This window comes from Microcebus murinus, chromosome 1, assembly GCF_040939455.1.
Source record: "Microcebus murinus isolate Inina chromosome 1, M.murinus_Inina_mat1.0, whole genome shotgun sequence".
NCBI lineage: Eukaryota > Metazoa > Chordata > Mammalia > Primates > Cheirogaleidae > Microcebus > Microcebus murinus.
The window spans coordinates 15,080,274-15,099,236 of NC_134104.1; the positions used below are offsets into that span (position 1 = coordinate 15,080,274).

General features: G+C 35.9%; 1 protein-coding gene across 1 annotated transcript; it reads right to left on the reverse strand.

The window, feature by feature from the left end:
- Positions 1 to 8,430: 8,430 nt before the first annotated feature.
- On the reverse strand, positions 8,431 to 18,552 carry HEMK2 (HemK methyltransferase 2, ETF1 glutamine and histone H4 lysine). The gene is made up of 6 exons (XM_012764462.3): positions 18,404 to 18,552; positions 16,344 to 16,430; positions 15,504 to 15,594; positions 13,675 to 13,758; positions 10,180 to 10,321; positions 8,431 to 8,760 (listed from the first exon to the last, which is right to left on the reverse strand). Exons 1-6 carry the CDS (start codon positions 18,535 to 18,537, stop codon positions 8,654 to 8,656), a joined length of 645 nt encoding a protein of 214 aa, XP_012619916.2. The 5' UTR covers positions 18,538 to 18,552; the 3' UTR covers positions 8,431 to 8,653.
- Positions 18,553 to 18,963: the final 411 nt, after the last annotated feature.

Here is an 18,963-nt window from a genome sequence, read left to right on the forward strand (position 1 = left end):
GTGTTTAGTTTAGTATTTAAGGTTATCATTGAGATTACAGCATTTATACTTGCCTTATCAACATCTCATATAAATTAATACTTTGGTACTTCCTGGAAAATTCAGGGACCTTAGAATAACTTCAGTCCTATAGTGTTTTGTACTATTATTTTCAGGTATTTTATTTCTCCATATTTTAAATTCCATGGTACATTATTAAGTCTATATATCCATTTATTTTTCTTCATATTTACTTTGTAGTTTTCTTCATCCCATTTTTGCGTCTTTGGCAAATATTTTCTTTTATCACTTTGACAGTGTCATTCCCTTGTCTTTTGGAGTTCCATTGTTTCTGTTGCAAAGTCAGCTATAAATGTGTCTCCTAGCCCACGCTACTCTCAGCTGCTTTTAAGATTTTTTTCTCTTTGTTTTGGTTTTAAACATTTACTATGATGTCTCTAGTTGTGGGGCTTTTTTTTTTTTTTGGTCCTTGGAGTTGTTGTATAACTACTTGAATCTATGATTTGATGTCTCTTGTCATTTTTGGAAAATTCTCAGGCATGATCTCTTGTAATATCATTTTTGTCCTATTGTCTTCTCTCTTACTTAATTAGGGCTTTTCACTATTAACCCTATGTGTCTTAGATTCTTTTCTGTTGTGGTTTTATTTTTTTTCTCTTCATGTTCAGTTTGAATTTTTTTTTTTTTTTTTTGAGACAGAGTCTCACTCTGTTGCCCAGGCTAGCGTGCCCTGGCGTCAGCCTAGCTCACAGCAACCTCAAACTCCTGGGCTCAAGCAATCCTCCTGCCTCAGCCTCCTGAGTAGCTGGGACTATAGGCATGTGCAACCATGCCCGGCTAATTTTTTAAATATATTTTTAGTTGTCCAATTAATTTCTTTCTATTTTTAGTAGAGATGGGGTCTCGCTCTTGCTCAGGCTGGTTTCAAACTCCTGACCTCTAGTGATCCTCCCACCTTGGCCTCCCAGAGTGCTAGGATTACAGGTGTGAGCCACCACGCCTGGCCTAAGGCTTCAGCCTTTTGAACAGAGAATTTATGGTCATGGTTTAAAAGCCCCACAATGGAGATAATGCATGTACAGATTTTAATGGAGCACAGTGTTGTGCTAAACATAATATTTTTTTTTTTTTTGAGACAAAGTCTTGCTTTGTTACCCAGACTAAAGTGCAGTGGTATCATCATAAAGTAGAGTGGTGTCATCATACTTCACTGCAACCTCACAATGCCTGAGCTCAAGCGATCCTCCCGTCTCAGGCTCCCAAATATCTGAGACAAGTGTGCACCACCACACCTGGCTAATTTTTTAAAAAAAATTTTGTAGAGACAGGGTCTTGCTGTGTTGCTCAGGCTAGTCTCAAACCCCTGGCCTCAAACAACACTTGCATGTTGGCATATTAAGGTGCTAGTATTACAGGTGTAAGCCACTGTACCCAGCCCACAATGTTCTTTCTAATTTAATAATGGGATGAAGCAGAAATGAATTTGAAATTGGCTATGGTGCCTGTTTATGATTTTACCCAAATTTTGATATTCTATTAAACAAAATAGCTCTGGAGTTAACAATTTACACACAGTTTTATATTAATGTTTTCAGATATGTCAAAAAAATCCATTAAGCCAATGCTAAAAATGGTTCAATTTTTTTTTTTTTAAAATCTATTCAAGGAACCAAGGAAACCTTTTGGAAATTTTCTTTTGAAAGAAAACATCTGACAACATTATGCCCCATGTTATAAATTAAGTTAAAAAGCTCAAGATCGTATAGAACGCTATTTGTTTTGATGGTTTTATCAGTTATCTATTACTGTGTAACAAATCACCCCAAAATTTAACAGTTTATTAACACCACAGCCCTATTTCCATAGGGCTGCTTGAGTGTCCTCCCAAACAAGGCATCTGGTTTTCCCGAGAGCAAGTGATCCAAGACAGTAAGACAGAAGCTGTAAAACTTTTTTTTTTTTCCCAGAGCCAAGGGTCTCACTGCAGGCTGGAGTGGAGTGCAGTGGCTATTCCTGGGCACAATCATAGTGTACTACAGCCCCAAATTCCTGGGCTCCAGCAATCCTCTTGCAGTAGCTGGGACCACAGGTGTATTTCACCATGCCCGGCTTGTAATGCCTTTTATGACCTATTCTCAAAGTCTTCATGACTTTGGGTTTTCTAGTACTAGCACTCTTAGCTCTGGTATGTTTAGCTCCATTCTGTGCCCGTGTCATGTTACATATGCCGGTTACCACATCTTGATCCCTTCAGTTGAGCATACGTCACTATGGTTACCCACACCTTAAATAGAATAAGTCCACTAAGTGCTCAAGAGCTGACTTAGCCCATCAACACAGGTTATGTCTCCCTCTGGAGAGTAGAAACTGGTAGCACCTAGCAATTCTCTGACTTCTTGTATGAATTACTGTAGTGAGATTCTCAGCACCAAAGCAGGGGATCTAGTGGCCATTGGTTCAGGCACTCTTTTTTTCTCAGGTCCAATGTTTGTACCCCTGGGGTCAGTTCAGGCCTAGGCTAACCCTTGCCAGCATAAGCCTCCTCTTTTCCCTGACTCTGAGACAAGGAAGTTGCTCAAATTTTTGCAGCCATCACTACACCTGTGAAGGGTACAGGCCTTTCTTCCCAAAGCCTCTATTCCCATGGTTGTCAACCTTGGCTGCATTTTACAGTCATGGAAAATATACCAGTTCCCAGCCCTCACCCCCTGAGATTCTGATTCAATGGTATATGGTAAAGCATCAGTATATTTTGAAATAATATCCAGGCAATTGTAATGTGCAGCCAGGGTTGAGAAGAACCATTGCTCTACTCTCTTTCTGAGTAGAACAGGGATTAGCAAACGTTTTCTGTAAAGGGCCAGGTAGTATTTTAGGCTTTACAGGCCACAACTCTGCCATTGTATCACAAGCAAATGAATGTGATTGTGTTTCAATAAAATTTTATTTACAAAAACAGGTTGCGAACCAGATTTGGCTTGTGGGTTGTAGTTTGCCAATCTGCAAACTAGATCAACACAACATGAATAACATTTTGAAGCTATAACAGAAGGTTAGGGCAGGGCCATCAAGCTGCAGGAGTCTTACTAGTGTGTCCTGAATTCTGGTAGTAGTAAACAGTTTGATTTTCCTAATCTTCACCCATTTGAAACTAGATGCTTGGGAGAGGCTTACGTGTGGTAGCATTTATCTTTAAGAATAGGACTAGACCAATAGAACCCATCCTTCTGCCAGAGTTCTCACTATTATCCTATTGTGGCAGGTTCGTGGAGGGGAAAGTAACCTTTGAGTCTGAAGACCTGGTCTCTCTGGGACTCTTGCCACATGGCTGTGATGAGCATTTTGGCTTCTTCATTTGAGCATATTTATCATTACTTGCACGTCAGCTGCCTAATGCCTTAGAATAGGCCTGTCTGGTGCTATAGGTTAGAAACAAGGGAAAATTCTATAGGTTAGAAACAAGATGATGAGATTCTGGACTTTAAGCTGATGGGATGAGACTTTGAGGGGCCTTGTATGGCCAATAGGATACATCAGAAGTGGTATTCTATTGCTTCTGAGATAGTAATAAAAGGTTGTAGCTTTCACCTTGGTCTCTCTTTCGGATCACTTGCTCTGGTGGAAGCCGTGCTGCGTAGCCTGATGAAGAGGCTCACATGCAAAGGAGCTAAATCTTCCTGCCAACAGTCTTGTGAGTGAGCCTGGACACAGACCATTAATCTTCGTTTGAGTCTTGAGATGAGTGTAGCCTGCCTTAGCCAACAGCTTTATTGCAACCTCAGAAACCCTGAGCCAGAACCATCCAGCTAAATGCTCCCAGATTTGTGACCCTCAGAAATAAGTGTTTGTTGCTTTATGCTGCTAATTTTTGGAGTAATTTGTTATTCAGGAATAGATAACTCTAATGAAAACACAGACATGGCGTAGTCACCAATTATCTCAAAAAAAAAAAAAGAACATTAACATGTTGGAAGACTCAAACCCCATGTGTGCTCCTCTCTAATTCAATCTGCATCTCTTTGATTCCAGTTGGAATAAGTTTTCTGCTTTTAAGTGCTCATGAATTAGATTGGGCCCACCCAGATAATCTAGAATAATCTTCCTATTTTAAGGTCCATGACCTTAATTACATCTGTAAAGTCTCCTTTGCCATGTAACAACATATTCACAGGTTCCAGAGATTAGGGCATGGGCATTTTTGGAGGAGAGGAGGGTCATTATGTCTACCATATGGGTGTATATATCACTATATATCAATGAATTTTGTACTATTAAAAATATTTTTATAAATGTTCCAACTTGAGTTTTCTGTTTAATATCTTTGTGCAACCTGTCCATGTTGATGAATACTTCACTAATTTTCACTGATATATTTCACTATTAAATTATTCATGTTTTGGTTAATGAATTTCAGGTTGCTTGCAGTTTTCCCTATTATGAACAATGTTGCTGTAAACATTTCTGTACATGTCTTTTGGTGCTCTAGTATCAGTATCTGGAAGTGGAATTTCTAGATCATAGAGAATAATCTTTCACTTTACTATCAAGTGCCTGATTGTTTTACAGTAGGGTACCAGCTTACACACCTGCCAGCAGTGTGAGTTCCTATTGCTCCATGAAGATATTTTCACCAATATTTGGGATTGTCAGCCTTCTTAGTTTTTGACAATTTAGTGGTTCTAAAATAATATTGATTTGCATTTTCCTTATGAATAATACAGTTGAATTCATCATATATTAAACATTTAGATATTTTTTTCTCCTTTCATTTCAGGATTTTTATATTGGATTTCTATTATTTATTGTTTTACATGTTGATTTGGAAGAATTATTTATATAATATATTCTGGCTATTTGTCTCTATACATATTGCAAACATTTTCTGCTCTATCAGTTCTCTGAATTTTCTTTACAGTGCCTTTTGACTTTTGATGTAGCTGGATTTATCAATCTTTTAGAGATTATGCTTTTTTGTTATAGAAATACTTTTCTGTCCTATTGTCATAAAGACACTGATATTTTTTTCCAAATTTAAAATTCAGCCTGTTTTACTTACTCCTTAATCCATTTTAGTGGACTTTTGTATATGGTGTGAAGTAGGAATCCAATTTCATTTTTTCCCTTTATGTATAATCACTTGTACTAGTACTAGTTATAGAATGTTCCATTTAATCTGTAGTGCCATTTCCATTATATATAAATTTCTATGTATATGAGTCATTTATGGGGTTTATTCTATTTCTATTTGTCTATCTTCAGGTCAAGACAAAACTGTCAATTACTGTTGTTGAATAATAAAAATTTGGCATCTGGGTAGTTCGAGCTGCTCCATGCTCCTTTTATGATCTTGGAGTGTCTTGGCTGCTCTTGACCATTTGTTCAGGTTTTATGAAAAACCCTTTTGGGATTTGGACTGGAATTGTACTGTAAATATAGGGAGAACTGAATCTTTATGACAGCAAGTCTTCCTATTCATGATCATGGAGTGACTCTCCATGTATTTAGGTCTTTAAGATGTCTTTTAATCACATTTTAAAGACATATGCAGGTTATTCTTGTGCACAGGTTAGATTTCTTCCCCAATGCCTTATTGTTTGTTTTAATCATTGTAAGTGGTTTTATGAAAACACATATTTCTTCTTTTTGGGGACCAGTACATAAATATACAAGTGATTTTTGAATACTGGTCTTACAGACAGCCACTTTCCTAAGCTCTCTTATTATGGCTAATATTTTGTCTATAGACTTTTTTAGGTTTGCTTAGTAAATAATCATATCATCTGTTAAAGCTGTCAGGTTTGTCCTACCCTTTTCCCTTTCATTTCTTTTTCTTTTCTTATTTTGCTGGCTAGACTCCCAGTGGAAATGTTCAATAGGAGTGATAGGTGGCATCTTTCTTTCTTTTCTGATTTTTAAAGAGAATGCTTCCAGTGTTCCTACTTCAATAATATTTGCCATAGTTTGTTGTATATAGACCCTACTGGGTTAAGAAAGTTCTCTCTATTCCTAGTTTGCTAACTATACTGAATTTTAACAAATGTTTGTCCACATCTGTTGAGTTGGTAAGGTGTTATTTTTCTTTCCTTTAATCTATTAGAATGATAAATGGAATTTATAGATTTTTCTATTAAACCATGGTTACATTCCTAGGAAAAACTTAACTTGGTTAGGATGTATCATCTGTTTTATATATACTGTAGTTTGTAGACATTTATTATTTTTTTCCTCTATGTGGATGTAAATTGCCTGTAACTTAACTTTCTTATATAACCCTTATCTGGTTTTATTATTAAGGTTATATTTGCCTAATACAATTATCTGGGGAAAGAATTATAAGAATTACTTCTTCTTGGGCATACAGTTCGACTGTATTGGCATCATCTGACTGAGTTCCAGCCACTGGAATGTGAAGTGACTTAAGCTACATCCAGGACTGGCTCATAAAAACCTCCCATGCATGATCTTCCTCTTTTTTCCCTCTTTGTGCTGACATAGAGGTTGCAGGCTGAATGTGATGGTGGCACAAAATAGAAGGATCCTGAGAATCTGAATGGCTGAATGGAATAGAACACTCTCCATTTCCTGGACAAATCACATTAGACTACAAAATGAGGAAGCAGTAAACTTTTTTGGTCTCTAATAAAGAACTGGGTACATTGAAGTGTAATGCTGTTGTGATAAAACCTTAAAATATTTGGTATCGATTTTGTCACTTAGGAGGGTGGGGAAAGGTGAGGAAACTGATATCAGAAGCTGGAAAGATGGTGACCGCCTAAGTTATACATTGACAAAACAGTTGGTAAAATTGTGACCTGCAATATTTAAGTACCAGCTGAACTTTAGGGGCAGGAGTTAGAGAACAGTGTTTGTAGCGTATACTGATTGTTATTGACTGTATTTGACAAGGTGTTATAGGAAAACACTGACCAATTTATAAGATGTAATGAAAAGTCATAGTCTACAAATGTAGGATATTGAATGATTGAGAAATCTGACAGCTTCTAGATCCCATACAGTAAGGATAACATAATTTTATTAGGATCTAATTAAGAGTGCTATCATCCCATCTGAACCCACCATTTCTACAAAAGAAAAGGCATTGGTCGGAGGAAGCATATATATAAAGCAGGTCTGAGAACTATGTCTAGAACAAAATAAATACAGTGACCAGCATTTAGGACTGACTGCTAGAAAATGTATTAGAAGCCTACAAACAACCTTTGGGCAGGAAGACAACTACAAAAATGTCTCAATTCCCAAGAAGGTCTAGCCATTGAAATGTGCACAGAAGTGATGTATGGTACTTCCAGGTTTGGCTATAAAAATTTCCCATGCACTGTCTTCCATTGTTTTTTCCCTCTCCATGGTAACTTTGAGGTTAGAGGCTGGATGTGATGGTGACACCAGATAACATCCATCTCAAATTTGCAAGGGAAAAAAAGGATAAGGCAGAACAAAACTAGCAGCTTTTGAGTCATTCGATGAATGGACCAGAGCAACACACCCAAATAGGAATATGTTGCCTCCAAAACCTAAAGAGACCCACTAGGTGTTGTCCCGTTCTTGGTTGTAGGAGCAGCCAGATGCAGCAACTTATCCTTTGCCTTAAAAGGAATGCCTCAACATGCCCTATACTACTAGATCCCTACAAATTTTACTGAGGTAGAAGGCCCCTAAATTTTACATTACTTACCCTCTGATATTCAAATGTCTTACCACTAAGTCTAGAATAGTTGCTTCTTCAACCTCATTAATTCCAATCAGCAAATGTCATCAATATAATAAATCAATGTGATATCATGAAGGAAAAGGTAATCAAAATTCCTGTAAACAAAATAGAGCTGGAGAATTGATATACCCCTGAGGTAGGGCAGTGAAGGTGTATTGCTGGCCTTACCATCTAAAAACAAACTGCTTCTGGTGGGCTTTTATGGACAGGTATGGAGAAAAAGATACTTGCTAGATGAACAGCTATAAAACAGGGAGCAAGGGATATGTTAATTTGCTCAAGCAATGAAACCACATCTGGTACAAAAGTTGCAACTGGAGTCCACTTGGTTAAGAATATGATAATCTACAGGTCTTCTCCAACATTATCACTGTGTAAAAGCAAAGGCCACCACAAAGGAGTAAAAGTCCTCCATTCCCACCTGTTATTTACCTTCTAAGACTCTGTTATATACACAAATATATCCTCTTGTTGGGTTTTTAAAAAATATACATACAGTAAAATACTGTTCTGTAACTTGATCATTTCACTCAATAACCCTTCTGGTGTAGTGTAAACAGACCTGACTCATGTTTAATGGCTGCAAGTTCAGTGAAATGGGTATACTGTAAATTATGAATATGAAACCAATCTCCTTACTGATGGATATTTAGGTCAATTCCATTGTTTTGCTATTACAAATAAGGCTGAAATAAACATCCTTTCATATATAACTTTTATATATAAAATATAAATTATAAATATAATATACATATTTACTTGCATTTGTAGGCTTGATTCCCAGGTGAAAGGAAATGCCCTACCTTTCCACCTCCTTCTTTAGGACAAATTTCTAAAAAATTCCTTGTTAATCAAGAAATGACTTCAGTTTCAAAACATGCTGAACGCACTCAGTTTCCAGTAGCTCTCAGCATACACTGTACATTAGGACTTGGTAAACTTGAGGACTGAAAGGACTTCTTGGCCTGCTTGCCTGGAAAGTGCAGTGGTCCCTTGTAGACCCTTTGTCTTCATCGTTTTTAAAATTTCTTCTAAAATGAAATTCAAAATAAAAGATAAAATCCATTAAATCATTTGATGATGTGTATGATCGCACAGTTTAATAAGATGATAAACACAGACTATTCACAAATTATATTCATCTGACAAAACAATGTATACCAAGCAAATGTCTATTGAAATGAACCTGAACTTCAGACAGATGGGTACACTTTGTATTTTGAAGGTGGTGTCGAGGATTCTAGTCAGATTGAATGTCTTGCTTTGCAGTGGCAGCCTACTGTGAACTTAATAGAAACATTAATTATACTTGTTATTATGGCAAGTGATCAGTTTTTTACTTATTGGCTCCAATCTCTGCCCTATATTCTTCCCTTTGGATGAAAAAGGTCAAGGAAGGTATGGACAAACTGAATAGTGATATTGCACAGTGAGGGTAAATGAAGTAGCTTATTTCTTTCAGGCATATTGAGAAAAGCAAAACCTTCCTTTTATAAATAAAACTAAAAACACAGAACTAAAAAATGGAGTTTCAAAAAAAAAGAAGAAAAAGAAAAAAGAAGAAAAACTAGTAATCATATTGTGATTTAAAGGGGTTGAGAATGTAAGATATAAGATAAAAATCAAACTTGAGGTGTACAGAAAAAGAAAATAAAGATTATGGTCAATTTAGCTATAATCTGAAAACCAAGATATAAAAATCCATACTATTTTATTAATAGCCTTCATGATAAAACTTCAGATGAGGCCGGGCGCGGTGGCTCACGCCTGTAATCCTAGCTCTCTGGGAGGCCGAGGCGGGCGGATTGCTCAAGGTCAGGAGTTCAAAACCAGCCTGAGCAAGAGCGAGACCCCGTCTCTACTATAAATAGAAAGAAACTAATTGGCCAACTGATATATATATAAAAAATTAGCCGGGCATGGTGGCGCGTGCCTGTAGTCCCAGCTACTCGGGAGGCTGAGACAGAAGGATCGCTCGAGCCCAGGAGTTTGAGGTTGCTGTGAGCTAGGCTGACGCCACGGCACTCACTCTAGCCTGGGCAACAAAGCAAGACTCTGTCTCAAAAAAAAAAAAAAAAAAAAAAAAAAAAACTTCAGATGAACTAAAGAGTATATAGGAGAATTGTCAAGAGCATGAAGACTAGAGGGTAGAAAGAAAATTCGTAAGACTGAGAGTGTGTTGTTAGAAGAAATTAGAGATTTTGTATTTGAATATTAGTTTATGAATGGGGAAAAACTGCCAACTAAAAGAGAAGATAATACTTTTTAAAATGAAAAAGCATTTATCTCTTAAAATCTCTTTCCTCTTTCAACATGAATTTATGCCTATACATGTCGTCAGTGATTAAATTTTTAACATGCCAGATTACCTTATAAATTACAGTCTTTTACATTATTAACTTGATTTCACAGTAAAATAAATGGGTAAATGATAAACTGGTCTGTATTACCTGGATTGTTTTCTTTAATGGTAACTAAATAGAATAATCCTCTTGGTGAAAGGAGATCTGAAGCCAGTGGAAAGAATCTGTCCATGACTTCTCGACCATTTCTGCCACCAGCCCATGCTGCCGCTATTCCATGACTTCCTACCTACGACCGATTGGAAAGACTGTTTTTTCTTCTAACTCATGTCAAGTTCCATTTAGACCATAACTGAATCTTTTTGACAAGTAATATCACCAAAAAAGTATATATTTTCCATTTCACTGATGACAAATAGGCAATAAAGTCGAATCTAAATTCTATCATTTCCTAGTTTGTGTGACCTTGAGTAAATTAATAATCTTTGTGAATTAGTTTCCTCACTTATCTGTAAAATTAGAAAAATAATAGTTCCATCTATACAATCAGAAAACTGATAAAATGTTTTTTATCCACTATTAGGAATAAATGAGGAAATATATTTAAATTTTTGAGAACACTGTCCGGCACATATTAAGGGCTTACTAATAGTTGTTACTATTAATACAATGCTTAAATTGAGAGACATGGTTAGCTTTTATACTTAATAGAGAAGAATTAGAAGGAAGCTAGAAGGGGGAGGTTGTATTATAAGAGATCTACTGTACAGAAAGTACAGTTCTAAAATGTTCTAAAGTTCTAAAATGTCCCCAATGCACCTGGCTCTCTTCTAGATTAAAGTATGAAACACAGACCTTTTTAAAGAAACAATTTATTATATAAAGGTACACTGATGCATTTCTTCTCTAACAAACTAATTGTATTCTTAAAATCCGTGACTTTACGTAGTATGTAAATCCTTACCATTATGCATTTTTTTCTCAAAATTAAGGAATATTTTGAAGAAATCACTCAAGAATTACTTTAACCCCAACACAACAGTTTTCTTCCTATTTCCTTCTATGGCTTTTGTCCATCTTTTAGTTATTTATATACAATCAAAGTCTATTTATTCATTTAATATGGCACATATTTCCCCATTAAAAAATCATTCCTTTATAGCTACAACCATATGCATATATAATCTTACAAAGAAGAGAAATATGCTAATTATATCTGCTTTAAAAAAGTCACACTTTTTCCTTTTACTGTTTTGCTTGTGTGCCCCTCCACTATCTTCTGCGCACGCAGGTTTTTCTTTTTTGTCCATGTTTTACAAAGACAAGATTATATCCTATATATTTACATGCATCTTGTTTTTTCTCACTCAACAATACCTTATAGAAATCTCTTCTAGTATAGTTCTAGTTCATTCTTTTAATGGTTGTATAATATTTCATGGTGGGAAAGTATATCTTATTTAGCTATTGATGGCATTCCCTACGTCCATTTTCTTAATTTTCTCTGAATCTAATTATTCCCATGCCTATCATAAGTCTCTCTATACAATTATCCACAAAGTTAATCATGTTAAAATATTTATCAGTTCCTGTTTTTTGTCAAGACTTTCCTTCTAGAGACTTCTCTTTTCTGGCAGTCCCTTTGCTTTTTCTTCTCGGTTGAACTCCCTCTTTTTCTGGTACTTACGGGTTCCACTTCCTTCATTTATGCCTTATTTTGGTGAAGCCCATTCTCTGGATGTTTCATGAAGTAAGATAGTCTGTGGCCAGTGTGCACAACGATGACAGCCTCTGCCAGCCCTGTTGTCACTCTGCTCCAATATGGATCAGGATCCTGCTGTGGTATGACTCTCCAGGGATGCTCAGCCATGTTTATCTGCTCATACTAGAGATGAACCTCCAGGAAGATCACCTGGTACAAATCACGTTCTTACAGGCCACAGAAGGGAGGTTTCTGTCTTCACGAGGCAGCAGTCAAGTTTCATGGCCTTCTGTTTGTCTGCCTGCTACCCGGGCCAACTGCTGTGTCTACTTCTGATCCTTCAGAGACCACATGCACAAACCAACAGCACCTTATTTCATGTTCTTGGAGATACCAGTGAGTATGGTCACAGCTTTTTATGAGTACAAACTCCTACTGTTTGTATATTGTGTTTCCTGGATCTCTAAGTCTCTTATCTTTTACCTTTGTGATTTTCTTCTCTTTATCTCCATACTTTGTGCACTGAAATGTTTCTTTGATTGGGTTTCCAGATCACTGATTAAGGTCCTGACAGCGACCATATTCTCTTTTAACTCACTTCTTAATGCTTTATTGTTTAAAACATATTTTTAAGCTCCAAGACATCTTTGTTGTGTTGTAGTTTGATCCTGCTTTCTAGCTAATTGCTCAGCTAAATGGGAACTATGACACTAGTTCTCTCTGTTGGGACTTCAAAAAAAGGCCCAAGGCATTGCCTACCTCAATCATCTTATGTCCCAGCAGCCCTAAGGCTCAGGAGAACCACATATTTTAGTCCAAGGAACAGGGGAGAAAGGAAGTCCACTGGAGTCACTGTGTTCTCAGAATCACCTTTCCATTCACTAGTTGTCCTAGTAGTTTGCAGACCGGACAGACTGTGATTTACTTAACTGTTTCTCTACTATTATGTATACAAGTTCACATTTGCCATCATAAATAAAGGTACAATAAGCATATTTTTGTGAATTTCAACTTTTAGTCTATTGTTGAATGATTTTTTTAAGTTAAATTTCAAGAACAGATTATTGGACTGAAATATTTCTATCACATGATATTTATTTCTAGAGTGTTTTCCAAAGGAGTTGTATTAAGTTGCATTTTTCTCAACTGCTGTTTACCTTACAACAATGATTTCCTTCCTTCTTTTATGAGTTTGTATGTCAGTAAAGTAACAGCTTTTTCATCATTTAACTGCCATAAGTAGTAATAGCAGCTAAATGGAGCCTTCCCATTTTGGTGGGGGGGTGAATGTAACATTCATCAGCCTTCCCAGAGAATAATCATGAAAGAATGAAATAGGGAGAATAATTAAAGAAAAGCTACCATAGTCCACAATGAAACTCTGTCCTGCCTTGAGCATTCCTGGGAAAAGGTTAATATGTTTTACCTTTTCATTATTGGGATTTAAAAAAATCACGTATTTCAAGATTATTTCTTTTCCCTACCTGAAATAAGAATTGGCCTCACTTTTCCCATTTTCTGGTAGGTAATACCTGTGAAAGGAGGAAACCTGAGACTTTCAGAAGGAATTCCTATGTGAATTTTAGGTAATTAAAAAGATTTTGTTTTACAAATTTTTTATTCACAAGAGAGAATATATATAATATATAATCATATATGTATATCATATATTCTTTTATATATATATGAATATATGAATTTAAATACCATGGCCTGATTTGGATAGGATTTTTAAGGACAGATAAGGGAACAGTTTATATTTCCAGTACTTTTAGGTTCCTTTCCTATGTCTACCAGTAGTACTCAATTACTGACAATTAGGAATAAAATCAATATAGTTTGTGTTAACGGCAGCTAACTGATGTCACATGATGTTACCTTGATTTTAGAAACAAAATAGCCAAAAACATTTAATAACTGAATTTTGTTGTATGTCTTACCTCTTCAGGTGGAGTCACTACATAAGGGGGATTAAATACCAGAAGATCAACTTTTTCCTTCAATCTTGGTAGCAAGCCTTTGACCTAAATGGATCCAACAACAGTCAAGAGTTTTAAGCTGTACTCTGATTTAAATAATTAACAAATCAATCTTTTAAAATATTGTCCCATGCTTTTAGGAAAAAAATGTGTTAGACAGAAGTAGAGATCAATATTTTTACATTTTGATTCAGATAAAGATTATATGCACTTCACACATTTTTAGAATAACATGGCAAATCCACACTAAATAACTCATGGTTCAACTTTAACATGTTACAAAACTGATAATGATATATTGCATTTGCATGAATACAGTTAGCAATACTTACAACTTGCTGTGAAGTGTCACTTAAAATAGTAACTTTAGCACAGAGATTTTGCTGATGCCAGATTAAATGAAAAGAAATGAGAGTGTCTGGATCTGTTAATATTTTTTTATCTGCGCAATAAACCCTTCATGTTTTCCTGTCATGGAAGGTGCACTGTCTGTACATATACTCACTAAATTTAGCAAATTCAGTCCAACTTCAAAACATTTATCTTGAAAGTTGTTGAAAAATCTATTCCTCCTGTTCTGTTCTCAAAATTGCCCAAAGCAAGTAACTCTTCACAACAAAGGAAATCTTCTGCTATGATTCAAATGAAGTATAAAACCTGCAGTGAGTCAGTACTATCAGTTGATTCATCTAAAGTGATTAAATAATATATATTTTTCTTTTTAAGTATTACATGAAGTTGTTCTGTTAAGCTGAAGGCTAATTCACAATGGTGATCAATCATGGTTTTCCTTGAAAGAGGCAGTTGTTTGTACTTTGGAACGTTACTGGGGTCTAAGCATCCTACAACTTCAACAATGCATTCTTTCATAAATTCTGCATCACTGAATGGCTTCCTTTCTTCCCCCGAGTAAACAAGCTACTTTATAAGTTGTTTCAGTGGCATTATTTCCAGGTTTTATTGCTGCTTGAAAGAATTTTTTTGCATTTACTTTTCATCTATTAATTTCTGCAATATAATCTTTTGCATCTCTCCCTCTAATTCAAAATATGTGTGGTCCTTATGAATGTCATAAAGCCGATGATCATTGAGTTTCTTTAACGTTGATAGTACAGTAACAAAAATCAAGCAAATCATCTTATCTTTGGCAGAAACAAGATAATATTGCAATTCCCAATCCTCATTAAAAAAAATGTTTTCTTCCTTCAGCGTTCTCTTGTTCTTCTTTGACATGATGGGCTGTTAAGCAGATAGAATTAAAACATACCATCTAGCTGTGCAACTATTTACAAAATCCGTGTCAAAAAGAAACACAGTGCACTGCTGTCAAAAGCTGGTAACAGACTGGCATACTCTACTGCCATAAACTCTTGCTAACCTGCCTTATGTGGTAGTGGCACCCCTCAGGCAGGGGAAGTTAGAATTAAATCATGAGCGTAGAGGCTGTCGATTTAGCCCTAATGGCTTACTAATGCTCAAATTGTGCTGGTTAATCTGGGAGGATCCTTTTGTTGAAGTTTATTTTATTGTTTGGAATTTTAAATATGTTCATTTTAAAAATAAAAAGACGAACAAAAATGTATTAATAAAAATAAAAGGATTTGTTCTGTAAAATTTGGATTCAGTCAAAAGGCCACAAGTGGCATTAAGGCCACAGGTTCCCCATTCTTGGGGTATACTGTTTAGTGGGTCAAAAGTTAATTACTTAAGTTTCTCTGACCTAAAAGATCTTGACCTTAACTTACTTGAAAAGAGAGTGGATTATTATTGCATGAAAATTAACAGCTCACCAAATCTGTAATTACTGGCTGAATGTGGACTTTGTTACAATGTGCTGTCTCCAGGGTACAAGCTGCTGCCTCAGGGTTGATATCAGTGCACCTATAAACAGAAATGGAAGAAAACTGTATCTTATGTCCATGAGGCAAATATGTTACTGAGTATTTCAAGGAATTTTAAATTAATCCTATATAAAGCAGATTTAGAAAACAAAATTACGATGCTTTAATAATGGCAAAGAAAAAGAGAACAAAGATTTGTTATTATTGATGAGAAAGACTATCATATTACTATAATGTCCAAGAGTAGAAGAATATACATATATCACACATATCTGAAGGAATTTATTAAATTATGATCTATCCAATGAAGGAGTACTATGCGGCCACCAAAACTGAAATTTAAAAGGAATTTTTGATAGGAAAATGTTCATGAGACAATATTAAATTAAAAACAAAGGAAATGAAAAAAAATGAAGGAAATACACTTGGATCACCTGTGATAAAATTTACTGGTGATTTTTATTTTCTTCTTCATATTTTTCTATATTCTCTAATTTTTTATAAAGACATTTAAGTAACTTTTATGCTCTCTGATAATCAAATAATTGACCTAAAAAAGAATCAAACTTAGAGACGATCTAAAATTATGCTACTTCTATAATCATGTAATACGATAGAGCAGTTTTGAACATGAAGTCATTTTTAGGGAAGCATAATTTGCAATCTTGGTTTTTATAATACTTAAGTAAACATTATCAGATATATATTGTCTCCTTACAAAAATTGTTTCATTCAAGCACTCATAGTGCATCTCTCAGTGGAAGATGGGGATGAAGATGATATACTTACATGTACAAAGCCTGAGGACCTATCATAGAGGCTAGGAATGCAGATACTACTCCAGACCCTGACCCTACTTCAAGGCATATTTCTACTCTAAAAAAAAAAAACAAAATAAAGATTAGTATAGAATTAAAATATCTTCACAAAAAGCAACTCTCATGCTAGTTATAATATATATTTCTCCAGCATCATCACTCACCTACAAATATATGGAAATAGAAATTTATAAATAATTTCTGACATCTACTATATAACTCAAAATTGCTAATCTTTTGGGTATATATTTTAAGTCCATAATATAGTTATATATTACCATATTATATATAACATTTTCAACTGATTTCAACAAAACATTACATAAAAAGTAAGGAATAATGTTAATATAGGGTTAGACACACTAATATTAAAGATATCTCCCCTTCCCAGGAGCTCCTAGTTAATATTTCCTAAAATGATAGGGTTTGTATTATTACAAAATTTATTGAAGAAGTTTGTCTATCATTTTTAAAGTACCTAACATTCATAAGTCCATCATCATATCCTAGGTAAAAGGGGTACCCCATTGTACTGATAATAGATTTAGAGCAGCAAAGAAATTCTGTATTTGTATACCCATATGCTAATCAGGAAGTATCTGAGTATCTGATCTTAAAATGTTAATGATACTCTTAGAGTGCTGTTAAATATAATAAAATCTTTACTATATTTTATCTTTCAATTATTTCTTTGCCTCTCTGATCTTATACATGCATCAAAAGCATCAATTATCTTACAAAGATCAGTTTGATGGCGTTTAGGGAAGTGTCTAGCACTTCTCAAACAACTATCCAGCAACAAGCTCCAGGGGTTTTTAACTATTGGGACCAGTCCACACATTTGACAAGCCTTTATGAGACGGTTATGAGGTCTGTGAATCTTACCAGGTGGCTTCTCTTTGAAAGTAACTATCATGGCCTCATAAATAATTAGAATTCCAAGACTAGAAATATCCAAGACTTTGTAACAAAATCAGCTCCTTTTACAGCATACTTTGCAATGCAATTTGTGCTTGTAAATCTTTCTGGGATATCTTGAGAATAAAAGACAAATTATAAAACAGTACTGTTCCACTCTATATTCCAGTAAATCCCAGAGTTCCATCGTCTACAACGAAAAACTAGTTTAATAAGAGTTGTGGAATTTTATTCGTGGAAAAATGTGACCTATTTTAAGAGGGAATAAACATAATATAGACCTTTGAAACCTGACAGCTGTTTGTTTCATCCTGAGAAAACCCAGTTCAAGTCTTCTTTAAATAAACCTAACGACCCAAATTTCTTAATATATGTATTCATTCTTCTTATATTAATTTAAAATTTATGGCAAGCACTACAACAAATCAATTTTAATATTTGTAAGCTCCTAGATAGATTCTATAGGCCGCTAGCTGCATGTAACTTATTTACATTTCTTACAATTCAATGAAAAATTCAGTTCTTCAGTTGCTCTAGCCACTTTCAAGTGCTCAGTAGCCACATGTAGCTAATAATGGTTGTTGCTAAAGTATGTTATTGAGTGGATTTCAAAATACTTCCCTATTACACCATCAAACAATCTTCCTTCATTTTTGTGACCTTCCGTTGCTAAAGGGTGCTTTTTATGTGCTGGGTAAATCAAATAACGCCACTTTTATTACTTACTAAAACACTTACTATCACTAAGAAGCAATGTTCCCGGAATATTTGGCTTCCGAACCTATTTTAATATCGCCGCTTTTAGGGGCATGTGTTCTTCAGATCAACAGCTGAGAGGGAATGACACGTCTGGCAAGGCAAGTAGGCAGGAAGCTCACGAGACGAGAGCAACACCTTGGCAAAAGGGGATAGATAGACTCCTGCCACGGTCATTACTTGTGCCTACTTGTGCCTACAGGAGGCACAAGTTCTGCTGTCAATCATCGGGAAGACGGCCGATACCGCCTCCTCGGGCTAAGAGCGGCGAACGTCATGTATCCCCCCTGGCACCCTGCCGCCGCTTCTCCAGAACGACCAAGCCCTCTCCCACCGGTGCCCTTGCCCTCCTCGCACCCGGCCAGCTCGGCCGCCGCTGCCTCGAGCGCGTCCAGCAGCAGGAACGTGTCCTCCGCGGGCTCGTACACGTCGCTAAAGCGGCCGCGGCCCACGTGCCCGTGCATCGGCGTGGGTAAACTGGGCGCCGCCATCTTCTCCGCTCCATCCCACGCGCATGCGCCGGGATGCGTACGCGTCCACACTGGTGCGCAGGCTCGGGCGTCGGGGGCGGAGCGTCAACCACGGGTTCTTAATTCAGAATATGGGCGTGGACGCTCTTGGAATTTCTTGGTAGTCAGTTACATAACCTGCGACTCTTGACACTCGCTTTCTTCTTTTGGGCATTTAAGTTTATTTCATTTTATAGAGTAGCACCTGACAGTGGGCATCATGAATTGTTTTTGAGTATGGTGAATGTTTCTACGTTCTAATATATTTGTGGAAATTTTCTTCTATTCCTAGTTTGCAAAGACTTGAAAAAATACATAATAATAAATTTTACTATGTTCTTTTTACATCAGCTGAACTTTAAACTTTGAGATTAAGATTTTTTTCTCATTTATTTTTTTACTATAGTT